The 27,575-nt window shown below is 65.8% G+C and overlaps 2 protein-coding genes across 4 annotated transcripts; both read left to right on the top strand.

Moving 5' to 3' along the window:
• Nucleotides 1–657: 657 nt before the first annotated feature.
• SEPTIN5 (septin 5) lies at nucleotides 658–8,770 on the top strand. Of its 3 annotated transcripts, XM_060122095.1 has the most exons (12): nucleotides 658–715; nucleotides 862–872; nucleotides 5,089–5,185; nucleotides 5,287–5,373; nucleotides 5,614–5,737; nucleotides 5,816–5,950; nucleotides 6,056–6,173; nucleotides 6,262–6,363; nucleotides 7,162–7,258; nucleotides 7,343–7,478; nucleotides 7,596–7,698; nucleotides 7,807–8,770. In XM_060122095.1, exons 1-12 carry the CDS (start codon nucleotides 673–675, stop codon nucleotides 7,861–7,863), a joined length of 1,110 nt encoding a protein of 369 aa, XP_059978078.1. In that variant the 5' UTR covers nucleotides 658–672; the 3' UTR covers nucleotides 7,864–8,770. The 3 variants fall into 3 exon arrangements, with proteins under 3 accessions (XP_059978078.1, XP_059978077.1, XP_059978079.1); XM_060122094.1 differs by lacking the exons at nucleotides 658–715; nucleotides 862–872 and adding an exon at nucleotides 1,640–4,482; XM_060122096.1 differs by lacking the exons at nucleotides 658–715; nucleotides 862–872 and adding an exon at nucleotides 1,642–4,715.
• On the top strand, nucleotides 8,675–10,149 carry GP1BB (glycoprotein Ib platelet subunit beta). The gene is given in 4 exon segments (XM_060122093.1): nucleotides 8,675–9,039; nucleotides 9,041–9,139; nucleotides 9,141–9,211; nucleotides 9,214–10,149. Coding segments are annotated over 4 exon segments (1,182 nt in total). The 3' UTR covers nucleotides 9,861–10,149.
• The last annotated feature ends 17,426 nt before the right edge of the window (nucleotides 10,150–27,575 follow it).

Here is a 27,575-nt window from a genome sequence, read left to right as displayed (position 1 = left end):
GCTGCAGGAGAGGAGCTGGGGCTGGTCCCCCGCCACGCATCAAGCTTTCCGCACAGTGACCATCACCTTTCCTGCCACGGCCAGGAGCAGGACTCCCCAGGCCAAAGCCTCCGGCGTCCATCCTGATGAGGTGAGGAGGGGCATCCACTGACCTCAGTGGGCAAAGCATGCCGGGGGGGGGCGGGGAAGTGGCATGAGGCGGGAGACCCCAGGGGCAGGCTTTACAGGTGGGCCACACCAAGGATGGCCAGAGGTCAGGCCTGGACTGGGGTCCCACGAAGGCAGAGGAGTCAGCCCGGGTCTGGGCAGGGGGCCGGGTTGTGGGCAGGGACGGGGTGGAGGGCGGGGTACGTGCGCAGGGGCCCGGCAGCGGGGAGGGGAGGTGGGCAGGGGGCGCGGCCGCTGGGGTGGGCGCAGAGCGGGTCTCGCGGTGTCCGGGCGGCTGGAGGCGAGGGCGTCGCCCCAGGCAGCAGGCGCGGGGTCTGTAGGGGCGCCTGGGTCCCCGCCCCCGCTGGCCGCGCCGGGTCGCGCGTGGGCGCGGCGGGCGCCGATTGGCTGGCGGGAGCGCGGGCGGGGCGGGCGGCGGCGCGGAGGGGCCGGTCACCCCGCAGCCCGGCCTCGGCCTCCGCTCGTCGCCGCCCCGCCCGCGCGCACGTCCCCCCGGCGGCCACCATGAGCACAGGCCTGCGGTACAAGAGCAAGCTGGCGACCCCAGGTGAGCCCGGCGCCCGCCCGCGCGCGCGCGCGCACTCCTTTGTCCCCGCCGCCCGCACGCCTCTCACCGTGTGTCTCGGTCTCTCCCCCGCCCGCCGGCCCGGGCCCGGACCCCGACCCGACCCCCGACCCCACCCGACCCCGCAGAGGACAAGCAGGTACGTGTGCGCCGTCGCTCACCTGGCCCGCTGTCACCCATTGTGCCACCAACGCGCGGCGCCCCAACGCGACCCCGCCCCCGCCGGCCGTCATCCCGCTCTGTCGCGATAACCGATAACCGATTGTCAGCCTGGGCAGTGCCGCCAACCCGGGGCTGCAGAGGGGAGGAGCGGCCGCAGTGCCTCCGGGCCTGGCTCCTGACCCTCGAGGCATGGCGTGCGCTCCTCCCCGGATGGGGGATGGGCCGGGTGCCCCTCTCCCACTGGTCCAGCACCAGCCTCTCTTTGCTGACCTGGCCCGTGGCCGTGTGCTGGGGGTCCTGTGTGAGACCATGGTCATGAAAGGCCACGGGCTGGGGGGGAGGGGTTTGAGTCCACCAGCCAGGGCCAGTCCCTGAGCAGCCCCACAGGGGAACCTCTGGCCACCCCACCCAACTTCTCTGCATCTTATGCCTCCTCTCCACACACACCAATGTGAGTGGGCTGATCTGTGGCCAGGCCTCTTCCCCAGACTGGGAGTCTCCAGGGCCTGGTCTGAGTCATCCCGGTGCCCAGCACCAGTCTTCAGATCTAGGGGGTACAAACCGATTTCTCAAAGGGCCGGCCTAGACCCCAGCCTCCAGGAATAGAGGGTCGGACAGGAGGCTGGCCTGGGTACTCGCTGTGAACCTAGCTGAGGTCAGGTTTAAACAGCTAGGAGACCCCAAGAGGGCGTGGGGGGGTGGGTAACCGGGGGGAGCTGGGGGTTCTGGGGCAGCCCTGCTGGGGGCCTCTCTGGCTTGAGCTCAGCCATGTTTAGGGCAGAAAAGAAGAGCCCAACTCTGGCATCAGGGTGGCCTTGGCAACCCTCGTCTGGGATGGGGGCTCACACCCTGGGTGGATGCTGGGTGGAACCCGAAGTCTTGGCCTAGGTGCGGCAGGCGGGCCAGGAGTGGCCCAGCAGGTGGGGTGGGGGCTGGGAGTCACTCCTGCCCAGTGCCAGGCCCCTAGCAGGGATACGCCCCACCCTGGGACGGGTGAGGCTCACAGGGAGGGGCCACGACCACCTCATCCTGCCAGCAAGGGGCTCCCCGGGGAGCCCGGGACAAGAGCTGCCTCCCCATCATGGCGGGTCAAACAATGAAGGAGATGCAGGGACACACTGCCACCAAGCTATTGTTCAAGGGAGAGAAAGAGGGAAGGCCTGGGAGACCAGCCCCCCTTGTCCTGGGCCTGCGGGCACTCAGGGACCCCCCTGCTGAGGCTCGAGCCCCTTCAGGCCTGTCTACCCCTCCTGGAGCTCAGCTAGGACCAGCCTTACCTGTCCCCTGCTCGTAGGACCAGAGGGAGAGAGCATTATGCGGGTGGGGTGTGGGGTTCCCTGGGCGCAGGGCCAGGGAGCCCGGTGTTTGGGGAAGGCTCCCCGTGGGTCTGGGGGAGCCGGAAGCCTGCAGTAACTTTGCTGTTCCATGGTTGGTGTTACTGAGACTCAGTCTGTCTGCACTCTGGGAAAGGGGGCAGGGGAGCTCTGTGGGCCCCCTCTGTGCCCACCCATCTCAGACACTGGGGAGGGCTCTGGTGGTCCTCTGTGCTCCCTCCTCCAACTCCCACCCTATCTCTAGCAGTGGTGGGGCCTTCACTGGCTCTGGCAGCTGGGGTGGTTCTAAGAATGGAAATGCCTCGAGAGTGTCAGGCACCAGGAGGAGGTGGGGAGGAGGTGGGCGCAGCAGTGTCTGTGGCTCGGGAAGTCCTGAGGAGTGTTTGTTGTGCCTCGGGGGCCAGAGAAAGGGAGTGGAAGGGCCCCTTCCTTGGGGATCCCCCAGGGAATCCCCAGGCCCCATCTGGACGAAGTCAGGGGACAGGGCAGGCAGGCAGGGAGCTGGTCTTGTCCCCCTGACCCGGACCTCCACTGAGGCTGTGCCTTACCGATGGGGAAACTGAGGCCTTCTGGGGGCAACGAGCCCATCAGGCACCAGGCTGTGGGGTGCCAGCTCTGTCTGTCCTCCTGGAGATGCCCTGGGCCCGAGATGTCAGCCTGTCTAGGCAGGAAGTGGGCCGAGGGGCCATGTCTAAATTGGAGCCGGGGGTGGAGGCTGGGTGGGACTCAGTCCCAAGGCCCCTCGCAGGTCTGCGTGGTGGAGGGCTGGGGCCAGCGCAGAGGCTTTCTCAGAGCCAGGGCTGGGGGCGGGCTGGGGAGCTGGGGCCTGTGGCTCCCCCCCCTCTCGGATGAAAGGCTCCCCTGTTCCCAGCAGCGGGCCCACCCCTCCTCCCCAGGTGCCAGCGGCCTCCAGGCCACACAGCAGCAGCATGAGCCTAGACAGGGGGACAGAGGCCCCTTAAGCGGGGAGCCAAGAAGGGAGGGCCTAGGTGGGGGAGAACTGTGGGGCCTCCCGTTCCCACTGACGCACAGTCCAGGGACACGTCTCTTTGGATCCCCAGCTCCTTTGCAGGCCTCCCTTGCCACCGGGCTGTTGCTGGCTTGTTCAGATTCTGGTGGGTCCTGCGGGTAGGGTCAGTGAGGAAGGGTTTGGGGGCTCAGGAGACCCCTGTGGTCACTGGAGTGGCCGCACAGGTGTGAGGGCTGAGCTGGCTGGAGCCCTACAGGCCCTGTGTTGCCCAGTCCTGTAAGTGAGAGCAGGGTGGAAGCTCAGAGGGAGTGTCCCCCTTAGGGGGAAGGGTTCACTCCAGCACCCCCTACCTCTGCTGGCAGCGGCTGTCTGGGGGCAGAGGTGGCAGCGCAGGGCTGGCCGGCGGGTTTGTGGAGCTACGCACTGGCCACAGCTTCCAAGTTTGCAGAGGTGGGGGTAGGGGTTGGGCATCTAGTGCTCTGATCGCTCCCTTCCCCAAACGTAAGCCTCCGCGGGCCTGGGTGGGGAGGTGGGCTCTGCCCTCGCAGGTTCCCAACTTCTCTCGGCGGCCACGGCGGTAAGAATTCTCCAGACACACGCGCACACACGCGAGGGGCGGGCCGTGCATCGGTGGGTAGCTGGGGGCGCCTCTGTGACACCGCCGCGGGAGAGTAGGGGGACCGGGCGGGCTCCCGCGGGCGCACGCGTGGATGGGGGCGTACTCGGGCGCCCTCTGGCAGGCGGGACGCGGCAGCGCAGACCCGGCCGTGGACCCGGTCCCCCGCCCACCCGGCTGTGTAGTCGCTGGACTGACGGCCTGAGCCGCGCCGCTCCGCGCGCAGCCGCCCGCCAGCCCGCCGAGCTGGGCCCTGCCCTCCTCAGCTCCGTGACTCCGCCCGCGCGGCCCAATTTCCAGGCGACTGTCTCCCGGAGACCGCGCGCTCCTCTCCGGCGCGAGGGCCCGCCTGTGCCAGGGGCAGGCCCGCCTAGGGCCGGCGAGCGGCTTGGTGGCCTCGGGGTCCCGGCATCGCGTGAGCGCCGCCCCTCCGGGCTTCGGTTCCCGCGTCCGTAACCCGTAACCCGGGGGCGAGAACAGGGCCTCGGGGCCGCACAGCGCGCGAGCCCCTGGCGCACAGCTACGCCGGGTGGGCCTGACGCACTCTGGGCCCCAGCGCAGCGGGCAAGGTCCCGGGGTCGCTGCGATGGACTCGCTGGCGGCACCCCAGGACCGCCTGGTGGAGCAGCTGCTGTCGCCGCGGACCCAGGCCCAGAGGCGGCTCAAGGTGTGTGTGGAGAGGGGAGCGGAAGGTGGGTCAGCTGTGCGCCCGCCCCCCGCGCACGGACTGGGGATGCGACGGGAGCCGCAGGGCCGGGGTCCTGGGGTGGGCGCCGGAGGCCGCGGGAGGCTGGGCGCCGCTGTCTATAAATAGCCCCTGCTCCGCCGTCGCCGCAGCCAGCCACCCCCGCGGCTGGATCGGGGCCAGACGGGGCCTCCCACCCCTTACACTCGGGAGGGGTGAGTATTGAGGTGGGGGCTTCTCCAGCCTCTGAGGGCCTTGGGCGTGTGTGAGGGGTCTGGGTCCTGGTGCCCTCTGCCCACCGCCCAAGGGGGGACACCGCCTTGCCCGCTGTGCCTGCCACCTCCCTCCACACGCACACAGACTCCATCTCGGTCCCTGCGAAGCCCTCGCGGGCGCCTCCACCCTCCACCCCCACCTGCCTTCCACCTCCAGGGCCTTTGCCCACAGGCCCTCACCCACTTCTGCCATTGAGATGCCCCCTCCCTGGGGACTCTGCCCTGCTGCCCCCTGGCCTGAGCTGGGTAGGGGCCAAGGCACCGGGCTGCCCCAGGAACCCCAGCGTGCCCCTGACCCGCCCGCCCCCGCCAGGACATCGACAAGCAGTACGTGGGCTTCGCCACACTGCCCAATCAGGTGCACCGCAAGTCTGTGAAGAAGGGCTTCGACTTCACGCTCATGGTGGCGGGTGAGTGGGCCGGCCTCCAGGGCGTGGGGTGGGGCACTGGCAGCCAGGCTCTGTCTGGGGCCTGGCACCTGACCCGACATCCTCACTGCACCTGTGGGCAGGGGAGTCGGGCCTGGGGAAGTCCACACTGGTCCACAGCCTCTTCCTGACTGACTTGTACAAGGAACGGAAGCTGCTCAGTGCTGAGGGTGAGTGGGCCCCACGCGGCCCTGGCGCTGCCACCATTCCCTGCTGGGTGACCTCTCCAAGGGCTCCTTCCAGGTCCAGCCCTGCTCCTCTGTCCCCGAAGCATGGGTCTCCCGTTCAGGGTCCAGATCACTGCCAGGCCACATAGCCAGGGATGAGAACAAGGGTCTGGGCTGCCCGGGGTGGGAGTGAGGGTCACAGAGGGTCTGTGAGGGTCTGTCCCCCCACCCGCCTTGCCACAGAGCGCATCAGCCAGACGGTCGAGATCCTGAAGCACACGGTGGACATTGAGGAGAAGGGGGTCAAGCTGAAGCTCACCATTGTGGACACACCAGGCTTCGGGGATGCCGTCAACAACTCTGAGTGGTGAGGAAGGCCTGCCCGGTCTGCCCTGGCCCCTGGCCACCAGCCACCAGCCTGGCCTCATGTGCCCCCTGCCCCCAGCTGGAAGCCCATCACCGACTACGTGGACCAGCAGTTTGAGCAGTATTTCCGGGACGAGAGTGGCCTCAACCGCAAGAACATCCAGGACAACCGTGTGCACTGCTGCTTGTACTTCATTTCCCCTTTTGGGCACGGGTAGGTGGCTACCCCGGGCCAGGGGTGCGGGTCCTGCCCATCCCTGCGGCGCCCCCTCCCACCACCACCACCCCATGAGCCCCTCGCCCCGGCTGCTCTCCACAGGCTGCGGCCAGTGGACGTGGGCTTCATGAAAGCCCTGCACGAGAAGGTGAACATCGTGCCCCTCATTGCCAAAGCCGACTGTCTCGTCCCCGGTGAGATCCGGAAGCTGAAGGAGCGGGTGAGCCTGTGCGGTCGCGGGGCGCAGCGGGGACTCTGGTGGGGCCAAGGGCACCAGCCCCTCACCTGATGGCCCTTGCCTGCCGCAGATCCGGGAGGAGATAGACAAGTTTGGGATCCACGTTTACCAGTTTCCTGAGTGTGACTCGGACGAGGACGAGGAGTTTAAGCAGCAGGACCGGGAACTGAAGGTGAGGCTGCAGCACTGGGGGTGAGGGACCCAGAGGCCACTTTACACCAGGTCGGGAGGAGGGCCCGGGCCCAGGTCTGACCTGGGGGGCAGGAGTGTTTTGTCCAGGCTGTAGAGTCTTCACCTGGGGCTGGGGCTAGGGCGGCCCAGGTCCCCCGCTGGCTTGTGTAGTTGGGTCCCCATGTAGTTAATAGGTCATGGAATGCTTGCCAGGATCTAAAGGCACAGCCACTGGCCAGGCCCCCACCCTGGCCCTTCTCTCAGCCCCCTCGCCATGCTTCACCCACAGAAGGGCCTAGTCCAATGGCCCCAGGCCTGTGCATGTCCTGGCTCCCAGAATTCTGAGCTCCGGGGGGAGGGGGGGTGGCTTTGAGTGCCCCGGGGGTTAGAGTGGTGATGGCAAGCCCAAGCTCGGGACAGGTGGCCACCGAGCCAGGAGCAGGGTGGACCTTTCACCCTGAAGTCAGCAGGGGTATCACTAACAGGAGGCATGGGCTCTGCCCTGGGAAAGGAATGGGGAGGCACTAGATGGAGTGGCTGTTGGTGGTGGGGGTATCAGGAGGGGGGGTACATCTGATGGGCACGGCCCAGCAAAAGCCCTAAGGTGTAAGCTGTACCAGTTCTGGCTTCAGCTGGCAACAGAGAGGCCAGAGGTGGGGACAACAGGGTCTCTTTGGGGAGAGCTTGTTGAGGGTCATTGTGGAGGGGCGGGCCAGGTGCTTAGTGCCCATGCCCCTCTCCCACCACTGACCCCACACCCATGCTAACTGGGAGTGAGCCCTTGCACCTGCCCCCCCAGGAGAGCGCACCCTTCGCTGTCATCGGCAGCAACACGGTGGTGGAGGCCAAGGGGCAGCGGGTCCGGGGGCGTCTGTACCCCTGGGGGATCGTGGAGGGTGAGTCGAGGCCTGGGGCACAGCATTTGGGTGGGAAGGCTCCCCTGGGCTGGCGCCTCACCCACCGCCTGCCCCCGCCCACAGTGGAGAACCAGGCACACTGCGACTTCGTGAAGCTTCGCAACATGCTCATCCGTACACACATGCATGACCTCAAGGACGTGACATGCGACGTGCACTACGAGAACTACCGAGCGCACTGCATCCAGCAGATGACCAGGTGCGTGACCCACCCGCCCTCGGACCTGCCCTGACCCCCACCCAGAGGTGTGGGAGCCACAGGGTATCGAGGGTCAGCCCAACCCCCAGCAGCTTCTTCCTGGTGTCCACCCTGCAGCAAACTGACGCAGGACAGCCGCATGGAGAGCCCCATCCCCATCCTGCCACTGCCAACCCCCGATGCTGAGACGGAGAAGCTCATCAGGATGAAGGATGAGGAGGTTGGTAGGCAGCAGGGGAGGAGCAGGGGCTGGGGGTGGGGACAGGGCCAGGCCCGTCCCATCGCACTTCTCACCCCACCCTCCGTTGTTCCTGCCCCGCCCCCCTAGCTAAGGCGCATGCAGGAGATGCTGCAGAAAATGAAGCAGCAAATGCAGGACCAGTGACCCCACCACAGCCCCACTTTTCCATGGATATACTGCCAGTTTCCAGGCTGGCCCTTCCCACCCCTGGACCCCGACTGGCCTGGACTCGACACCGGATTCATCTGGATCGCTAACAGGCCTGGACACAACCCCAATTGCAGAGTGGCCCAGACCTGGACTTTTTCCTACTGTTCCTGAACTGACCCAGAGACGCGGGGTCGCAGCCCCCAGCCAGCCCTAATTTATTCTCAGCATCAGCCCCTCCCGTCATTTGTGTCTGCTTCCAAGGGGCCTGGACAATGGCCCCCACAGCCAGCCCTCTCTGGCCTTGGGGGAGCAGGAGCTAAGTTGAGTGGTGACTTCTGAGATCTCCCCCCAACCCAGAAGGTCACAGCACTTAGATTCCAGGCCCTACTCAGATGGGCAGGTAAACCAAGGCAGAATAGGGGAGCAGGTCCGCAGGATCCTGGGCCTATTCCCTGCCCAGGGCTGCAGAGTGAACTTGGGAGCCCTCACTTTGTGCTGAGGTGGGCCAGGTCCTTCTTACCTCCTCACCCACTCACCAGGTAGCTCAGCGGGCAGGTTGGACAGCCGAAGCAATTAGGATTCCTCCAGACCTTAGGAGGCCAGCTGGCTGCTGGGGAGGAATAATGGGGCTGCCTACGCCCCTCCCCCACGGCCATGGCCCGGCTCCAGGAGCAGTGGGTGGTGGGCAAACTGGCAACCCCCATCCCTGGACCACCCTTCCCTGTTGGTCGCTGGAGGCCTGTTCCCCGCAGCAGCACTGTTGCCCCGGGTTCCTGAGCCCCTGGTCCCCCATCCCTCCACCCGCATGATCCCTGCCCCCAAGCCCCATTCTCCAGTTTGTTCAGTTGTGAATGCTGCGTCCTGTCCTGGTGACGGGAGAACAATGTTGGTGAACGTCGAAGAGGGTGTCCGAGTGCTCCGTGCGCCCCTGGGAGCGAGTGGGGCGGAAGCCCGGTCGGCCGGCAGCCTGGCGATAGCGCTCTATCTGCGCTGCCGGCTTGGCCTACTGGTTATTTGCGACGGGGCTGTGGTCGGTTCAGCGGGTGCGCCGGGGACTGGCAGGGGCGGGGCGGCTTTATCGCCCGGTTCTGCGGCTACTGCCTGGCGCTCCAGAGCTAGCTGGACCGCTGTCCTCTCGCCATGGGCTCCGGTGAGTCTGGGGTCTGCCCGGGCCAGGCCGCTCCCTGAGTAGAGTCCGGTGGGGAGGTGCTCTGTCCTCTGGGCTGTAGTCGGGAGAGGTTTGGGTCAGACTTAGAGGGCACTTCCAGCCGGTGCCGGGCTGTCGGGGTGGAGAGGCTCGCGGGTGATGGGGGGCACGCGGGTGCCCCGGGACCCCGCCCAGGAGCCCCAAGGGCCGGGCTCACCGCGGCGCTTCCCTTCCAGGGCCGCGCGGGGCGCTGAGCCTAATGCTTCTGCTGCTCGCGCCGCCGGGCCGCCCGGCCGCTGGCTGCCCGGCCCCGTGTCGCTGCGCGGGGACGCGCGTGGACTGCGGGCGCCGCGGGCTGACGTGGGCTTCGCTGCCGGCCGCCTTCCCGCCAGATACGACCGAACTGGTGCTGACGGGCAACAACCTGACGGCGTTGCCACCAGGGCTGCTGGACGTGCTGCCGGTGCTGCGTGTCGTGCACCTGGGCGCCAACCCCTGGCGCTGCGACTGCCACCTGGTGCCGCTGCGCGCCTGGCTGGCAGGCCGGCTGGAGCGCGAGCCCTACCGCGACCTGCGCTGCGCCGCGCCCCCCGCGCTACGGGGCCGCCTGCTGTCCTACCTGGCGGAGGAGGAGCTGCGCGCCGCCTGCCCGCCTGGCGCGCTCTGCCGCGGGGCGCTAGCGGCGCAGCTCCTGCTACTCTGCCTTGGGCTGCTGCACGCGCTGCTGCTGGCGCTGCTGCTGTGCCGCCTGCGGAGGCTGCGCGCCCGCGCCGCGCGCCGGTGGCCGCTGACTACCCCGCTGGCGGAGGAGCCCGCGACCCCCGAGCCGAGCGACTGGCGCTGAGCCGTGCGGCCGGCCCGCTGACGGCCCCCCGCTCCGGCCGCATCCTCCGCCCACACGATCTCCCAGACGCTCCCCCCACCGCGGCCGCGCGCAGGGGCCCCACTGCTGCGCGCGCACCGCTGGCGACACGCTCGCACCCCCTGGACCTGGATGCCGAAGCGGGCCCGGGGCGAGCCGCTGCCCAGACCAGTCGAGCCCCCCACGCCATCTCCAGTGCGAATAAACCCTGCTCTCCATCCGACCGATCTCTGCACCGTGCGACTCGGAATCCCCCCCTCAAACCCAGAAAGAGCTCCGGGGATGATTCAAGGGGACACATCGCATGTTCATACACCCAAAATCACCTTCTGGGGTGCGCACAAGGTCTGGGAGTGAACTCACCTGCCACCGACTCTCCCAGAAGTTCTAGTGAGAAGGCACAGAAGAGCTGGAAGTACAGTGCCCACACTGGCGGGAGTGAGGACACAGGGGACAGTGAGGACAGTGGACAGTGAGGACACTGTGGAGCAGTGAGGACACTGGACAGGACAGTGTGGGGACGGTGAGGACCCCACAGGAAGTGTAGTTGCCAGAAAGAGCAGATGCTCAGAGTGGCGGTTTCCGGGAGTCAGTGAGGGTCTTCCAGGTGGCTCTGAGGACAGTCCAGGGTGTGAGGTTTCCCTGAAGGCAGTGACTGCGCCACACAGGCAGCTTTCAGGGTATCAGGGGTGCACTGGGGATGGTGAGGGCGGTTGAGTGGCCCAGCAGATGCTTCCGGGGCATCTGAGAGAGAAGTTCTGGAGGGCAGGTGAGGAGGGAGCGAGCGTTGTGAGCTGGGGTCCACGTAAAGTTCCCTGCAGGGGTGAGGAGGCACCTGGGGTTGCAGGTCTCTGAATTGTGTCCTCCACCTGGCCGCCACCTCCTGCAGGAAGGCACCTCTGACTGTTTCTCAGTCCCTGTCTCCCCGTCCCAGCCCTGGATCCAGGCTGAGCCACCAGGGCCTGGAAATCCTCTGTGGGTGTCCCAGTGAGGCTCAGGTGCTAATGAGGGCCTGGCGGACCCAAAGAGGGCCTGATGCATTTCCCACTATTGGGGTCCTGCTCCCGCCCTAGGTGTGGCCCCCACCTGTCTGGCCCTGTGAACAATGAAGGCTGCTTGCTGTTCACCCCAAACAGGACCCTGACAAGGAGCCTCGGGCCTGAGCCCCAGCTGCCTGGCACAGGAAGGCCCCCGGCTCCTCTGACCGGGTCGGGGAGGCTGCCACTGACACGGCCTTTGTCCTGGCCTTTGTGGGACAAGACAGATGGCCCTCCGGTCAGGCTGATGCTATCTCAGGGCTGCCGGTGGGACGTGAGGCAGGAGCCACCCCCTCCTTTGTGGGCAGGTGCATGGCATCCGGCCCATTGTGGGCTGCAGTTGACTGTCTGGCCGTCCATCCAGCCTTATCACCACATCTGAGACAGCGGCCCCTTTTGTACAAATAAACTGCCACCCTACCTCCCCAGGGAGTGTCCCAGAGCCCCTGGTGTGGGTCAGAGGCCACCCCCTAAATTCAGCCCCAATGTGGTGCAGGAAGCGGGTGTCACCCCTACTTTCTAGAGGAGGAAACCAGATCCCAGAAGCGGGTCTCCCTGCTGGGCCCCAGAGCTTTCTCCATGGCTGCACTGGGAGCAGAGCTGAAACCAGGCCCCTGGGACCCACTCTCCTCCTCACTGAGGACTTTGGGGGGCAAATGCAGGGCCCAGAGAAAGTGGCCTTGGGGTCCTAGGTGACCCCAAGCTAAGAGAAGGAGGCACCCCTGGGCCATGGGACAAGGTCCCAGCACGAGCTGTGAGAAGTGGTGAGCAGGAGCCCAGCTCCACGGCCAGTGTCCTGCTGAGAGGGTGGGCATGAGGGCCCCGAGGGCCAGGAGATGCAGAAGACTGGAGCTTCTTTGAAAGAGGGAAAAGGCTGGCATCACAGTGTGGTCAGACTTAAGGAAGAACTTCCCACTCGGACAACGGGGCAGTGGAACCACATGGTTTCTCCAGGCTTGCCCCTCCCTTTTGCCAGTTCTCCATGATTTTGATGGGCTCCGGCCAAGGTACTGACCACAGGGGGATGCCAGCCTGGCCTCGCTGGCTGACCTGGCCCAGCCTGCTTGGAGCCCCCAGTCCCAATCCTGACCCTAAGCTGACCCTCCACACACTAACCCTGGGGCCTCAGCCTCCAGAGTGTGGGGAATTGGAACAGTTCCAGCTCAGGGACCCTGAATGAGGAGTGGACACCCCTCCCCCAGCTCCAGGGCCTATGGTGCCCCTCCCTCCGGCACTGTCCTCCATCTCATGGATGACACACCTGCCCCAGGGTCCCTTCCCCACTGATAGGCTGGTCCCCTCTGGGGCCTCAGACTCCTTCCAGATGGGAACAGGTCAGGGTCCACTCAAAGCTCTGCCAACCCCTCATACCTGCAGCCCCCAGGCTGGCTGATTCAGGGCCCCCTGCCCTGCAGCCCCAGGATCCCCTGACCACAGACTGGCCCCCCAGCTTCCCGGGGGGTAGGGGGGTGGCCAGTGGTGTGGCTCCCAGGACCCCCAGTCTTAGATCAAGGCCCAGCCCTTCCCAGGGCAGGCATGACCTTCCTGCTCTATGTCCTAATTATTCAAGGCCTCCACTCAACATGTCCTCAGCAGGGCGCGTCCTGGCCCTGCCCTGCCCAGACACGTGGTGCAGGACCCTAAGACTGCCCCGGGGCTCAAACCACATCCTGGCTAGTGAGCGACGACTGAGGGGTTGCATAGAGCGAGCCCCGGCAGGGCCAGACGGCGGCGCAGTTAGACAAAACCCTGACCTGTGCGGGGAGCCTCGGTGTTTTCATCCCTGAAATGGGCTGATGCCTGTGTCTCGTCCTCCCCGGGCGCGCGACCCCAGCCCGGCAGCAGAGGGCGCTCGCGACCTGCAGGAGAGCCTGTGCAGGGCTCCCGGGGCGGAGGGGCGCAGGGCGCAGAGACACCAGGCTCGCCGGGGAGCGGTGCTCAGAGCAGGACCTGCCCAAGCTGGAGGGGGCGGGCCCCGGGGTCCGCAGATCGCGGCCGTGGGGGCGGGGCGGGGAGGCAGAACGAGGGGACGCCCCCCCGCCCCCGCCGCGCGCTGACAGCCGGTCGCGGGGAAGATAAGGGACCTCTTCCGCCGGAGGGGAGTTGGGGGCGTGGTCAGCCCAGGTGAGCCCTCCGCCCTCCACCGCTTTTTGGCTCCGTAAACACTTATTGAGTCCCTGCTGTGTGCACCGGGCGGACGGGGGCTGCGAGGCCGCGTGGAGGGGACCGTGAGAGGCTGGCTGGCTCCCGGATGCCCAGGGAGTGGGACATGGGATCCGCCACCTCCTGACCAACCTGGCGGCGGAGTGCGGGTCCCCAGTGGGCGCCTCCTGCCTGCGGAGGGGCCGGCCGCTCGCTGGGCTTGGACTCGAGGGGCCCATGCGGACGAGGCCCTGGGAAGGGCTGGGGGCCAAGCCCTGGCCATGATGGGGGGTGGGCGCGCCGCCCAGACGGAGCAACAACACTGGCGTGGGTGGCGGGGCCCTGGGGGCCCATAGCTCAGCGCAGAGTCTGCGCCCACCCCCAGCGTTTCCGATGGAGGACAGGCAGCGGGTGATAAATCACCAGCTCCCACCCCCACCCACCGGTGCTGCCATGGAGAAGGGGGGCTTCGACCGACAGAGACAGAGCCCGAGGCAGACAGAGACAGGCCTAGAGACAGAGACAACCTCAGAGACAAAGGCAGCTACAGACGCCCAAGGACACCGCCAGGTCCCCTTACCTCCCACCCCCAGACCCCCCTCCACCAGGCCCATCTGGAAACCAGCTGAGAGCCACCCCACCCAGCCTGCCAACCCCCAACAAGGAGGAAGAGGAGGAGGGAGCAAGGACTTTGCAGCCATAACTCCCCTCCCCCTGGAGGACCATAAATCAGCAGGGGGCTCTCGGGAAGCCCTCCCCCCCAGGTTGAGGGGGGTCTTTGGGGTCACTGGCCCTGGTGACTGGGCCTGGCCCTAGCTGTATCCCCCCCTCCTTTAACAGTCCTTAGGGGATCCCCCTGCTCCAGCTCTCTCTTTCTGCAGCCCAGTCACAAACCCAGAGCTGTCTACACCCAGTGCTGTCTACACTGGATGCGCAGTCTATCCTCCCTCTTCTCTCTGTCTGCAGACAGGAAACGTCTGCAGGGAGACGTCCTGTCCTATCAGGAGACCCTGGGCTGGCCCTGCAGGAACTGGGGTCAGCGGTCCTCCCCAGTGAAGCCTCCAGGGGGTCCCCTCTGCCCCAGGGGAAATGCTATCTGTCCCTCCTTCCATCCTGCTTTCCTGTCACCACCACCCCCAGCTGCTGAGGGCCAACTGGACAAAGGGTGCTGAGAGATGGGCCAGGTGGGCCCCCGCCACAGGTGTGAGCACCCCCTGGGGTCAGGCGAGGCTTGAGAGAGCCCACAGGATGCTCCCAGGACCTGCAGGGTGGGCCCAGACCCCGATCCCAGCCGGGCCAGCCTCAGCAATCCCTGCCCTGGGCGTCTGTCCTGCAGACAACCCGCTGGACCCCTGTGGCAGAGATAAGGCCACCTGTACACGGGGAAATCCACAAACGTCCACCATGACATCTTTCCTGGCTTGTCTCAAAGAGTGGTAGGGGCGAGGACAGGGGCTTTCTCGTCTCAAAAGATCTTCGGAGCGCTGGGAATTCTGTGCCTGAGAAAGGCACTGAGTATCCTGGGGGCTGGCCAGGGCCTCGTCATGCGGACGGTCCCTTGACCCTCAGAACAAACCCCCTGAGCCCTGGGACGTCAAAAGCGCTGACCCGGTGTGTGGAGGTGGGGAATGGGAGGGCCTCCTGGAGATGTCCAGGAGCTGCCTCACAGCGCAGGATCCAGAGAATGCAGGGGCAGGAGGTGCGCTGGGCTCAGCCCATGGGAAGGAGGGGGTGCGAGGGCCCCCTCCCCCCAGCATGCTGGGGGCGGGGGGACGCTGTCCAATCCTTCATTCATTCCCAATTGTTCTCCCACCCGTGCACCCGTGAGCACCCCTGTCTGGAGGCTGCCGGCTGCACGGGGGAGGGCTGGGTGTAGGTCCCTTGGTCCCCAGACCTCCATCCAGCAGAGCCCCCCAGCCCCCAGCCCAGGTGCTTCTCTCTCTGCCAATCACACAGGACCCTGGGACCATCCCCACAGGAACCCTCAGAGGTGGGAGGGGCTGGAAGGGGATCCTTCAAGCTTTACCTGATGGACCCCCGTGGTGTGGGGATACGGACCCCGGGGGAAGTAGAGGGTTCCCATGACAGCCACTTCTGCCCAGGTGTGTGGATGGGCATGGAATGCCCACCCCTGAAAGGGAGGCTGCAGCCTGGAGCTGGGGGTCCCGGCAGTGTGGGCATCACCCTGGGAATTGTACGCCCTTGGCCTCCCTCTGAAGGGCTCCCTGTGGGCGGCCTTGCTTCTACGTAGAAATCTATTTTGATGTGGTTTGTGTTGGGGAGTTTGCTTTTCTCTGTGCTTTGTTTATTTAAAGATGCTCTTGAAGAATTCCAGCCCGTCTGCGGATACTGAGGAAAGGGCTTCTGTCTGGGCAGGGTTGGGAGGGGCAGGGCCCCTGACAGCTGCCTGTCCCAGCACGCCCACCCATGCCCTGTGCCCACCAAAGGTGTACCAGCGACAGACCTAGAGCAGGCAGGGGCCCGGGGATGCCGCCATCCAGGGGCGTCGCACAGAGGGGCAGTTCAGGAGGCTTTATGAGAAAAGTGGGGCAGACCTGTTTGTGCGGCCCTGGGTCTCCTGGCACTAAATGCCTCCCTGGGCAGACACTTCTTTGTGAGTCCCTGGTGGGGAGGTCCCTATTTTATGGGTCTTTCTGCTGCAGACCCCTCATCTGGGGCCTCTGCTCTGCAGGCCTCTTCTCTGTGGGTCTCTGGTGTGGGAACCTCTGGCGGGGGGGGGGGGTCAGTGCCACCTCTCCTTATTTGGGGTGACGTGGCTCTGCCACAGTGGCCTCTGGGTCATCTGTCAGACCCTCCTCCCTGGGCTGAGGATCCACCGCCACCAGAATCCCTGGGGCCCACACTCCTGAGCCTCTTGTGGCGAGGCCAGCAGGAGTGACTGGAGCATGACTGTGTCCCCAGATCACCCATGGACAGGTGGAAGGGCATCAACGGCTAAGGCTGACCTGCAGCCTTGACTCCGTGAAGTTCCCTAGACCTCTTCAGCAATGCCATCGTGAGTCCACTGAATCCTCCCTAAATCCTTCCTGAGTCTCCCAACCTGCCCTGGGCCCTCCAGGTCCTCTCCAAGTGCTCCCTGAGGCTCCCAGACCCACCTGCATCTCAGGCTTGGGCTACTGTACCTGGATTGGTCCTGGCAGGTAACTGAGGTTGATGCCAGTGGAGCCCGGAGCCTGGCACCACCCCACAGGGTCCTGGTAGACAAGGTGGGCGGCGGGCACGGTGGTCTCAGGTGTGGCGGCAGGACTATGAAGGGTCCTCCCGAGTTATAGCCTCACTCCATTAGCGCCCGCGTCTGGGGTGTTCAGTGGCTGGACAGGCGGCGCCCCTGGGCCTCCGAGACAGTCAGAGCAGGTGGGCCCCAGGCACAAGTGAGGCGTCACCACCCCGTACCTGTTCCGAATCCGCCTCCTCCCAATTCGCTCGCCCTGTGTCCTCCCCGTGCAGCGGCCCAGGTCCCCTCCACCAAGACCCTCCTGTGGGCTGTCTGGGGGTGAGGGAGACCCTGCACAGAACCTCGCGTGCTCTGGGTGGCAAGCCGTGTCTCTGAGCAGCCAGGCCACCTCCTCACGCGTGAGTGTGCGTGTGTGGACGGGAGTTGGATGGTGCTGCCTCCCTGGGTGAGCGGGTCCGCGTCCTCACACCTCCCGCGGGCGCGCGTCCCACTGGCCCGCCGTGCCCCTGTGTGCCCTCGGCCGCCGCCCCTCCCTGCCTGCCGTGCCGTGTGTACACAGGCTTGTTTTCCCTGCCTCGCGGGCCAGGGGTGTGCTCGTAAATCGTGCAGCCGATGACACATTTATCCCGCGGGCGGCTGACGGTGTGAATTTATGGCTGCCCCTCCCTCCTGGCTGAGGAGGGACAGGGGCCCGAACACCCCACAGGCAGGCACTTACGGGCCGCTAGGCTGGCCGGGCCATTGTGGGGGCCACCAGGAGGGACTCAGGAGTGCTCCCAAGGTCTGGCCGGCTCAGAAGCCCTGCAAAGTCAGGGGACAGATGGCAGCTGAGAGGCTGGGTGGGCTGTGCCTGGGTGCAGGCTGGGGTCGGGGCTTCTAACCTGCCCCACCTCCGCCTCCCACCTATGAACCAGGCGGGACAGGAGGGGCTGCTTCCCTCTGTGTGGACTCAGCCCACCCACTGCTACTAGGCCTGTTGGAGGCATCGAGGTTCGGAGAGGATTGTCTGGAAGGGTGGGGACCCTGAGGGCAGTTGGGGCTGCCTACAGGGAGCAGGGAGGCGTGGAAATTCAGGACGGGGGGCCCAGAGCACCCCTGCCCTCCTCCTCCTTGTAAAGATGGGGAAACCAAGGCCGAGTGAGGAGAAGGGCCCAGACTCCTGCTTCCCAGCTTGCAATGCGGGGGTCCCAGGCGCAGCCCCCTCCCAGGGCCCTTTGTCCAGCACAGTCTGCGCGTTGTGGGCGCAGCCAGGTCCGAAGATGGGAGAGACGATGGAACAGTCAGGTCCCCTTGGGCCACAGTGGGGGATGGGGGCCGCTGACTTCCCTCTGTCCGTCTGTCTCTGAAGGGGGTCGGGTCTCCAGGGGCCCCTCTGTCGGCTCTCATGCTTGCCCCCGCTCTGGTCCCCGGCCCCCCACCCCCTACCCGCCGGCCTGTCAGGATGAGCGATGGCGGTGCCCCTCCCCAGGCCCTCAGCCCCAGGCCGGTTCCCGCTCATTAGCCGCTGACACTGTTTGCTTTCCCGCCCGGGACACCCACCCCCGTCACAGGCCATTTCTCCCGGCGCCCCCCACCCCCGTGGGCCTGCCCGAGGGTCCAGGGTGCTGGGCAGGACCTGCGTTAGGCTCCCAGAGAGATGGCCAGACACAGCCCAGCCCCACCCTCACCTGCAGGCGCCAGCGGACAGATCTGAGCGCAATAGTCAGGCCACAGCGAGAGTGAGACTGGGCCATGCCTCTGAGCCTCAGCTGGCCCTGCGGTGACACTCGGACTGGGTCTCTGGTGACAGGCTCACACTCCCGTCTCTGTCTCTCTTGATCACTCGTCCCTATTTCTGTCTTTGGCTCTGGTCTTGCCCCCAGCCTCACCCCATGGAATGACCATTGAGCCACCATCCCCATGCAGAAGGCACCTCTCCACCCGGTGTCCCTCTGTCCCCCAAGCAGCCCTGGCGCACAGTGTGTGGGTCAGAGGGTGAATCTATGATGCCAAGGCTTGGGGAAGAAGGCAGGTGGAAGGGTGACCAGGGCATAGCTGGGGGTGCTCCCTGGGCTCTGCACCCCAGCTCCAGACTGCTCTGAGCAGGGGAGGCTGCAGATGGACCGGGGTTGGGGGGTTTGGCGTTGGCTCAGCCTCCAGGGCAGACTTGGGGGCATGTCGGGGGTGGCAGGCCGCTTGCTGGCCCCCCTGCCCCCTCTCCATACCCTCCCTTAACGTCAGCCCCCACCCAGTGTGGCCACAGCTGGGCGGCATCAGGGCCCACAGGCCGGTGGCAGCCAGTCCTTCACTTAAAAATGTGTTTGTGATTTTGGCGGCGGGGCAGATAACGGTGACGAATGGCCCGCCGGCCCCACGGGGCCCCCAGCCCATCTGGTTTGACTTTGGCCTGTCGTAGGGTGCCCCGGGGGCCCCACCCCTGCCCTCGGGCAGTACCCTCCGAGTGAAGCCCGGGGCCAGCGTTGGCAGTCCTGACGTACCTCTAACCTTTGCAGTCATTGGTCCCTCTGCTGGGAACACCCCTGTCCTCCAGCGAGTGTCCCACCGGGGCGACCCTCCTGCCCCGGGCCTGCGGGTACTGGACACTGGCCGGGTCAGTGTAGAGGCCACGTCCTGATCAGGTCTCTCCCCTCCATGGAATGGGGAGCAGTGGGCACCCGGCGTGAAGGTGATGGAGGTGGAGAGGCCTGTGGAGGGGGCAGGGCAGCCGGGGCAGGGCCTGGCCGCCTGGCCCGACGGGCAGCGCATGTGGTCATCGTCAGGAGGGATTTCTGACAGGCCTCCCGACCCTCCCGCAGCCGCTGAGGCCCCCAGACCATCGATTATCCCTGGAGGGCAGCTTCCGGGTCCAGCCCCGTGCTCGGCTGGGGGGCAGTGAGGTCGAGCTGAGCCCCTCAGCCCAGCCTCTCCCTTCCGCCCCTCTCTGGGCTTCTGGAGGGGGCGCAGAGGTGGGGGGCGCCTGCTCCTCCCCCCACAACCATAGGGGCACCCTGGGCCATCTCAGCCCAGGCCCTTGGAAGCAGCCGGACATGTGCTCGGGGTCCACTTGGTCAGTGCGACCCCAGGGACACGGGCTCCTGCATTCCCAGCGAGCCTTCCTGAGCCCCCCTGCCCAGTTTACAGACAGGGGTTGGACCCTGCCCTCAGTGAGGAGATAAGGGAAGGGGGTGCTTGGAGGTGACCCCACCCATCTCAGGGGCGGGGTGGGGGTGGGGGGTGGGGGAGGGCATTGCAGGCCAGGAGCAGAGCTGGGGGCCATCCCAGAGGCGCAGCCTAAACTGCTCTGTCCCCAGGATCTGCATCTTCCAGGCGGCCCTGGGTGGGGACAGCTGTGGGGAGGGAGAAGGGTGGCGCTGCTTCAAGACTCCTGCCCCCTCCCTCCAGGCAGGAAAATCCCTCTCCCTCAGTATCACATTGTTGAGAATTAACTTTGTTGAAATAAAAATTGGTCTTGGTATTAACTCGGCCTCGAGGATTTTCTCTGCGATCCTGGAGGCTGCAGAGGGGTCAGAGGACCATTCCCAGAGCTGGCTGCTGGCTTGGGTTTCAGGGGCGCCAACGACCTCCTAATCCTCTCTGGGCTGTAACTCCCTGCCTCTTGGGGACACGGTTCCTGGGGCTGGGGGGAGGGAGGAGCTGCTCTGGCCCTGCCTCCCCTGACCCTGGCCATGAAGCCGGACAGCATGGACAGCGAGGATCTCGGGGGTCCGGCCCTGGTCCCCCCGACCCCTGACCCCTCCCCCACCCCTCCCCCATCTCTCCACATCACTTGGCAGCCATGGCTGATGTCCATGGGACTCCTCCTCCACCCTCAGGATTCTGCCACAGCCTCGGTTTCCCCCCATAAAATGGGAGGCTTGGCCCAGCCTGGGTGCGGGATGCCCTGCAGACAGACAGGCAGCCTGGTGGCCAGACGCTCAGAGGTGGCCCTTCTGGGAGGCGAAAGCCCCGATGTATGGCCGTGGCCGGAGTCCTCTGGGGGTGGGGACGGGGAGGGGGCGCTGAGGGCTCATGGCCGTTCACAGCCTCAGTCTCAGATGGCAATTGGCGGCCAGGCTGTGCACATGGCTGGGGGTAAGGACAGAAACATGGGGTCCCCAAGACCAGCTCCCAGGGAGGCAAGCAGAGACATGTGTACCACTGCATCCACCAAAATGGTGTCTGTCTACACCCGCGCAGACCTGTGTGCAGCTGCTCTGAGAGCCTCTGGGGGCCTCACCTTTCACATGGCCCCCTCTGCCTGGTGCATCCCCCTGGGGCCTTCCACTCATCTGGAGGGTGTGTCTGTCCACAGGGACGCTGAGCCCAAGGACAAGAGCAGAGGATGGGGCAGGCCGGGAGGGGCCTGCGGGGGCATCCAACTCTCCCCCCCCGCCCCCCCACCTTCTGGCACAAGGACACGTCTGTGCCCTCATAGTCGGGGGTAGGCAGGATTTCCCAGCCGGTGGTCCCCTCACAGCCTCGTCCGACCACAGCCCGAGCAGTGTGTTTTGGGGGGTGGGGTGCAGCCTGGGAACAGGCTGAGATGGGGGCCTGGGAACGAAGGCAGCGGCCCCTGGGGACGCTCGAGCAGGGCCAGCTGTTGCTGCCTGGCTCCAATTCCCGCTCTGCGCTGAGGCTGGTCCCCCGGGCCAAGGCCGGTGGTCTGCCTGGGAGGGAGTGGGCAGGCTGGGGGGCCTGTGCCTTCTTCTAGGCGGTGGTCCCCGGGACAGCAGAAGTAGGAGGGAGCCACCTTCATGCTGTACTAGCTGTCCAGGAGGGCTCCCCTGTCCCCCAAGCAGCAGGTCCCGAAGCCTGAATCACCCGAGCCCCCCACCTCCACCTCACCTGGAGCCTGGGCCGACCACCTGCTGGAGCCTGTGTTCCATGCCCCTCGGGGCCCACCCCCAGGGCCTTCCATCCTACTCCCCAAGCCTGGCCCCAGCCTGAACACTCCAGTCTGGTCCTTCTGTCCAGGGAGCCTAACTACCAGGACCAGGGCCAGCCTAAAGCTCCTACTTACCCTTCAGGACCCCATGCAAGTGTCCCTGTCCCTGGGAGCCACTTGAATGCTGGGCCCAGCACCAACCTGGTGTTGTCATCTTTTCAAGACTCCTTCCTAGTGGCCCTGCCCCTGCCCCAGGGCTGGACGCCAGGGTGGACACACAACTCCACGGCTGAGAGGGAGAGTCTCGCTCCCTGGGCATTTGTTTCCCAGCTGAACCGTCCTTGGCTAAAAGATTCCACGGGTCCTACTGGAGCAAGTTTGTCCCTCTAGGGGGACCCTGAGGCTTCCAGGACCCGTCCCTCCCCCACCTAAGTGTTCTGAGGAGGTAGACGGGCTCCAAAGAGGTGGGGTTTGCTGTGGGCACACTGAGGGTTCCCCCAGCTGGCTGTCCCCCAGACACTCGGTTGGCTTCAGCTGAGGCTGAGGGCCTGGCACAGAGGCTGCTGGGGTGAGGCTGGGGGGAATCCTCTTATTCCTGAATCCCTCCCGCTTGCCTGGCTGCCCCCTGGGAAGCCCCGTGATCCAGGAACCTGATATTTTAAGACTTAAAGCAAATGTTTCTGGAGCCCAAGCTGCGCTGAGGCGCCCGCCCGGTCCTCTTTGGGGGAGGGCCAGCCACAGAGGAGAGGACACCCCGCCCACAAACCAATCCTGCCCCTCCCTGGGCCACAATTTCTGGTGGTGGGAGGGGCGATGAAGCAGGAGCCCCCTTAAGGGGCCAGAGCCAGGGCCAGCTTCAGGACTGAGGTGGGGGGCCTGGTGTTGACCCCCACTCTGCTGGTCCCTCTCTCTGGCCTCCAGCACTCTGAGAGGCCCATCAGAAGCCCTGAGCCCTCTAGGGCTGGCCTTCCCTGACCCGGGAGCCAGGGATGCCACCGAACTGCCCCGCTCTGCCACCATCAGGGTGGGCAAGTCCATGCGCTGCTCTGACCCACAGGCAGAAGCCACCTGGAGCTCAGGTGGGAAACCCGAAGCTTCCTGGTCTGTGGAGCAGGAGATCTGGGATGGATTGGTGATGTCTGCCTGGGTTGCAGGTGTGAGAGTGGGGATCCATGGCCTGGAACGGGTTTGATGAAAAAGCAACATGCCCGGGTTTCTTAACCTCAACACCAGAAGGCACTCCCCAGTGCCTGGATGACAGAGTGGCCTGAGGCTCGGCTCAGGCCCAGCAGAGCTGGTCAGGGCAAGGCCCAGGCTCTAGGCCCTACCTGGACTCAGTGGAGCCATCTTCCTTTGGGAGAGTTTCCCAGGGCTTCAAGGGCTGAAGCATCATGGGTGGAGGGCCCAGGTGGGTGGACGGACAGTGCAGGGCAGGGAGGCTTGGGCCTTGTTAGGACGGACAGGGATAGGGCCCCGTCTGTAAGGAGTGTTCCAGACGCTGGACCAGCCCAGGCCCAGCTGGGAATGTGGGGAGTGGGGGGCAGATGTTCTGGGGATTCTTCCTGGGTTATCCTCATGACCCCAGTCAGCCAGGCCCCTAGTCCTCAAAGTACCTGTGCTGAGTCCCTGGACTGGTCCCAGCAGATGGGGCTTGGCCACACCTCTCTCCCCAAGCCAGCAAGCCCATCAGGGCCAAGAGTCTCCTCGGGCTCCTTCGACCATTTCACAGATGGGGAAACCGAGGCCCAGAGAGGGGACAGGCCTTCCAGGGCCACATGGACAGCCTACAGCCAGCCCCGCTGCGTGGACTTCTTCCCCCACGGCCCCTGAGGCCCTCTTGTCTCGGCCTGTAGGAGGGACGGCACTGTGGGCAGCTGTGGGAGGACAGACCTGACTGTGAATCCCAGCATCCTGCCTCCAGGGCCTGGGTGCTGTCTGCTCACCCTGAGCCCCGGCTCCCCACCTGATCACGGCCCTTCTGCCCTGGCGAACTCCTGTGCACCCTCAAAAACCCAGAGGGGCCTGAACCTTGAGCCCCAGAATGTCACACACACACCCAACTCCATCCCCAGCTGCTAATTCCTCTCCCCTGACAGAGGGATTTTTGTGCCTGGTGCCCCCTGGGAGACCACCAGTCCCCTCAGGTATTCCCAGGTCTGGCCCTGCTCCCTTACCTCACTGGACAAGCCACCCTCATTGCCAGACCTGGATTCCTGCTGTGAGAACAGACACACTGTCACCGTGCCTTGGTTTCCCCAGTTCTGAAATGGAGATGTGGGTGTCAGTGGGTGATGAGCCCTGGGTGTCCTGAATGCTCGGAGGGAGATCAGGGTGGGCTGCCTGGAGGAAGGGCAGCCAGCTGCTCACCAGGCCCCAGTGTCTGCAGGCAGACCCCTGCCTAACAGCCCTGCCAGCCTGTGGGGCTGGGGAGCTGAGCCCACCGGGGCTGAAGCCTGTAGAGCAGCCCCTCCCAGGAATCCCGGCTGCCCAGAAGCCACTGGCTCCCGGTGGTCACAGCCACCGGCAGCCCAGGAGAGCTCCAACCCCCGTCCCCATCACTGCTTCAGCTCAGCACTGCCTTCTATTCCTTGGGCCTCAGTTTCCACGTGTATCTGGGAGAGAAGCAGGCGGGCAGGATTTGGGAGAGGACAGGGTGTCCTGGGCATTTAGGGTTAGAGTGGGGACAAGAGGCGGGCCATGGGGGGCCGGGAGGTGGGAGGAAGGAGGGAGACCCTATCAGTCCCCTCCAGAGGCGTGGAGAGGTTCAGGGCCCCCACGGGGGAAGCAGAGGAACCCAGTTTTAAATCAAAGGGAGACTGATGCCGTGTGGGTGGGAGGTGCCCCCAGCGGGAGCTCCACATTCTGGGGCCTCGAGCCACTGCCCACTGTTCCCGAGGGAGCCAAGAACGAAACCCCCCTGTTTTCTGGAACTTGCCTTCACTCCTGACCCTGTGACCACAGAAGCCCCGTGGAGTCTGGGCCCTGGGTCCCCTCTCTGGCCTGCAGCCAGGCCAGTAGGTGGAGGCGGATGGGCACAGGACCAGGCCTCCTCTGGGATGCCCATGGGGTGACCCCAGTGGCTCAGGGTAGAGTTCCCCCACCTGTCTGCAGGTGAGGGCAGGTATGGATAGGAGGTGGCAGCGAGACAGGGCACAGGGATGGTCTCGCACCCAGGCCCAATCCCTTCCCTTGGCCACACCCCTACCAGGGCGCCCTCCTCCCCCACCCGCATTCCCAGGCCCCTAGGCCCTGCTTGGGCTCCCAGGCTCCAAACCAGAAAAACGAGATGGAGAACAAACAAGCAGGCTCAGGCTGCAGCCTCCAGCACGTCCAGCGTCCAGCACAGGTCTGGCCATGGAGCCGGGTCCCACCCTCCTGGGGCACTGAGGGTCAGGGTGGAGGGTTCACCTAGGAGATGCAGAGTGCCGTGCCCCTGAGTCGGCCCCTCCTGCCTCCCCACCCTTCCTGCCACCCAGGCAGCCTCCCCTGCGCTGGCCCTACTCGTCTCTCCAGGGGCGGGCTCTTGAGAGCTGCAAAGCCCACTGTCCTGGCCGCAGTGGGCTCCCCAGGAGTGAGCTTCTTGTCACTAGGGGTGTGCAAACAGGGCCAGAAGACCACAGCCAGGGGCTGCAGAGGGGAAGGGCAGGCTGGCAGGTACCGCCAGTTTCCCAAGGTCCTTTTCAGATGGAGGGTCCCCAGACCCAAAACTTCCTCCTAGAACCCGAGGTTCAGGATTCTAACCTCTGGGACCGTGACGTGTCCCATGACAAGTGCAGTGCTGGCCGTGTCACAAATGCCCGCTTATTCCAAGGGGTCCAGGGGCAGCTGGGTGTCTCCATCTCATCAGCCTCCACCCCTCTCACCCAACTCCTGCCCCTCCACGCCCACCTCCTCCGTGGGTCAGGCCAGACCATTGGACCCTGCAGAGGCCCCGGACAGGCCTCCCGCCAATGCCTGCCACTCCTGCCCCAAGGGCCTTGCACGGGACTTTAGTCAAGCGAGGGAGAAACTGTGGGTTTGGATTCCAGCAATTGGGCTGACCGCAGCAGAAAACGAGGAGGAATCCGTCTCCCCCAGACTGCTTGGTGGGAGCCCGTATACTCCATGTTCTTGATTTGACAGTCTCCTCTCTGCAGAAGGGAGTGGGAGGCAAGGCTTGTGCTTTAAGGGAACGGTTGAGGGGCCAGCTGGGCAGAGCCACCTCCAAGGGTGGGCTGGTGGGTGTCCAGGACTCGCCCACGGGGAGGAATGTGGCACTGGGCTCAGGACACAGGCCAGGGCAGGGCCTGGGGCCTAGGACTCAGCCTGAGGGGCTGGGGAAGGCAGCCGAGAGGTTGGGGGGAGCACCATGGACTCTGGGCTTGGGCTCTGGCCATGGACTAGGTCCCTGGCTGAGCCCCACCCGCCTCCCTGGGAGCCCTGACCGCAGCGGTGTGGGGCCGGACCTCACCTGTCAGTCTGCAGCCGCTTGAGGCTGGGGCGGCAGGTGTGGTCTGGAGAGGACTCCAGAATCAAGCTCAGAACAGCCTGGAGAAGAAAGGTTTTGGGCGGGCGGCCGAAGAACAAACACAGGGCAGGATGGGGCCTGAGGGTGGAGGGCACAGGGGATCCTGCAGGAGCACGGCACATAGAGACTTTGGACAGGGCCAGACAGTGCTCTGAGCATCCACTCTCAACCCCACGTGGCTGGCTGGATGGTCTGTCACCACGTGGGGCCGCAAGCCCAAGGCAGAGGCTGTGGAGGCCAGAAGGTGCCCAAGGCAGAGAGGTGCAGGGCAGGGCAGGGCAGGGCCAGGCGGTGCTGGGTGGGCCCAACCTTCCCAGGGACCTGGCAGCACCTCAGACGTGGGGTGGGGAAAAGGGTAGAGGTCGGCCCTGAGCAGGACGGGACGGGCACCCAGCTGTCCTGTGAGGACATGCTGCTCCCCCCGCCCCCAGGCCACGCCACCGGACATTCACATGACCCACATCTGGCTGCCCGCCCAGCCTGCATCCCTGCCAATCATGCTGACCTTCCTCCCGCCAGCACCTGCTGGGGACTGACAGAGGTCTCTATTCCCGGCCAGGCGCCTGCTCAGGTTATATTTAGGCCATGGGTCGGGGGGAGGTGGGCACCAGGCTGCTGACCCCCTCCTGGGGCCCAGAGCAGGGCAGCTGGGCTGGGCTGCCTGCCTGGGCCCAACCTGGTGGCTCGGGCTGAGCTCTGAGGAGCAGGTTGCCCGGGAACAGGCTGGGGCCACAGGCTCTGCCTGTTTCCAGTGGGAGCTCCCGGCTGTGGGAGAGTAAGGCTGGTGGTGCTGGAAACTCGGGGAGTCCAGCCTCAGGGGGGGCGGGCAGGAGCTCCAGGTCAGGGGTGGGAGAGGCCCAGCTGGCCTTTTAGTTCCAGAGGCTCTGATGTCCATGAGGTCATTCCCTCCTGGGACTTCCCAGGGCCCTGCCTGAGGGGACGCCTAGCCCCAGGTCCTTCCTGCCGCCCCGGACTGAGCCCTCTTCCCTCCTGCTGCCCGGCAGGATGTTCCCAGGGAGGAAATGGCCCCTAGGAGGCCACCCCATCCCTGCTGGAGCCCAGGGCCACTTCCTGCCCCTTGTGGGCCTTGATCCTGCCCCCAATTCTGCCAGCCCAGGCCAGACCCAGACTTCCTGCCCCCAGCAGCGTGGAGGGGCAGGGCCATCCCAGCTTCACCCGGGCCAGCAGGGACGAGCCAGACTCCCCAGACCCGAGGGCCTGAGAGCCTCTCCCTGGGACTGCGGCACCCTGCCCACAGACACCCCCCCATCAGACACCCCAGCTCTGGCATTACCTGCTGCCCCCACAGCCCACCTCCACGGTGGACGGTGACCTCAGCAGTCCCCGGCCCAGCCCCGTAAGCTGACAGATGCTTTAGAGCATCTCCCCGGCCATGGCAGAGGCGGGCCCATCTGGCACCACAGGGCTGGCCTTGAACCAGCGGGCTTGCCTGGATCTGAAGGGCCCTATGGCAGAGGTCACAACCCTGCTCCGTGGGCAGCCTCATCTCCAGGGGAGGCCCCTCCTTGGCCCAGCCCTCCCTCTCCGCCCAGGCCCCTCACACCCTACTCGAAGGGGTTTCCTGGCCCTGCTGACCCCAGATCAGGGCAAGTTGCCGGCCACCCCCCTCCACCCTCCGCCCCAGGAAACACGCAGCTGGGGGTTGTGGGGCTTTGGGGCCGGGTTGAAGGAATCGAGGGCAGGGCTGGGGGCTCTGGAGGGAAATGGGCGGCCCCAGCCCAGCCCGCTCTGTGGTTCAGGAAGTGGGGGTCTCAGAAGCTTCCTCTTGGCCAGACGTGCTCCCGGTAGGGCTGGGCAGCCAGGGGGTCAGAGGCCTGGCCCCAGCTGCCCCTTCCTCTCTAGCCGGCCACCAGCTGGGTGGCCCGTGCTGCTGCAGGCCTCGGGCTGGTAGCTGGGTGTCCCTCGGGCCCTGCAGGTGGCCGGCAGTCAG

This window comes from Lagenorhynchus albirostris, chromosome 14 (genome assembly GCF_949774975.1).
Source record: "Lagenorhynchus albirostris chromosome 14, mLagAlb1.1, whole genome shotgun sequence".
NCBI lineage: Eukaryota > Metazoa > Chordata > Mammalia > Artiodactyla > Delphinidae > Lagenorhynchus > Lagenorhynchus albirostris.
Note: the sequence above shows the minus strand (reverse complement) of the source record. Positions and strands in the feature narration are given on the sequence as shown.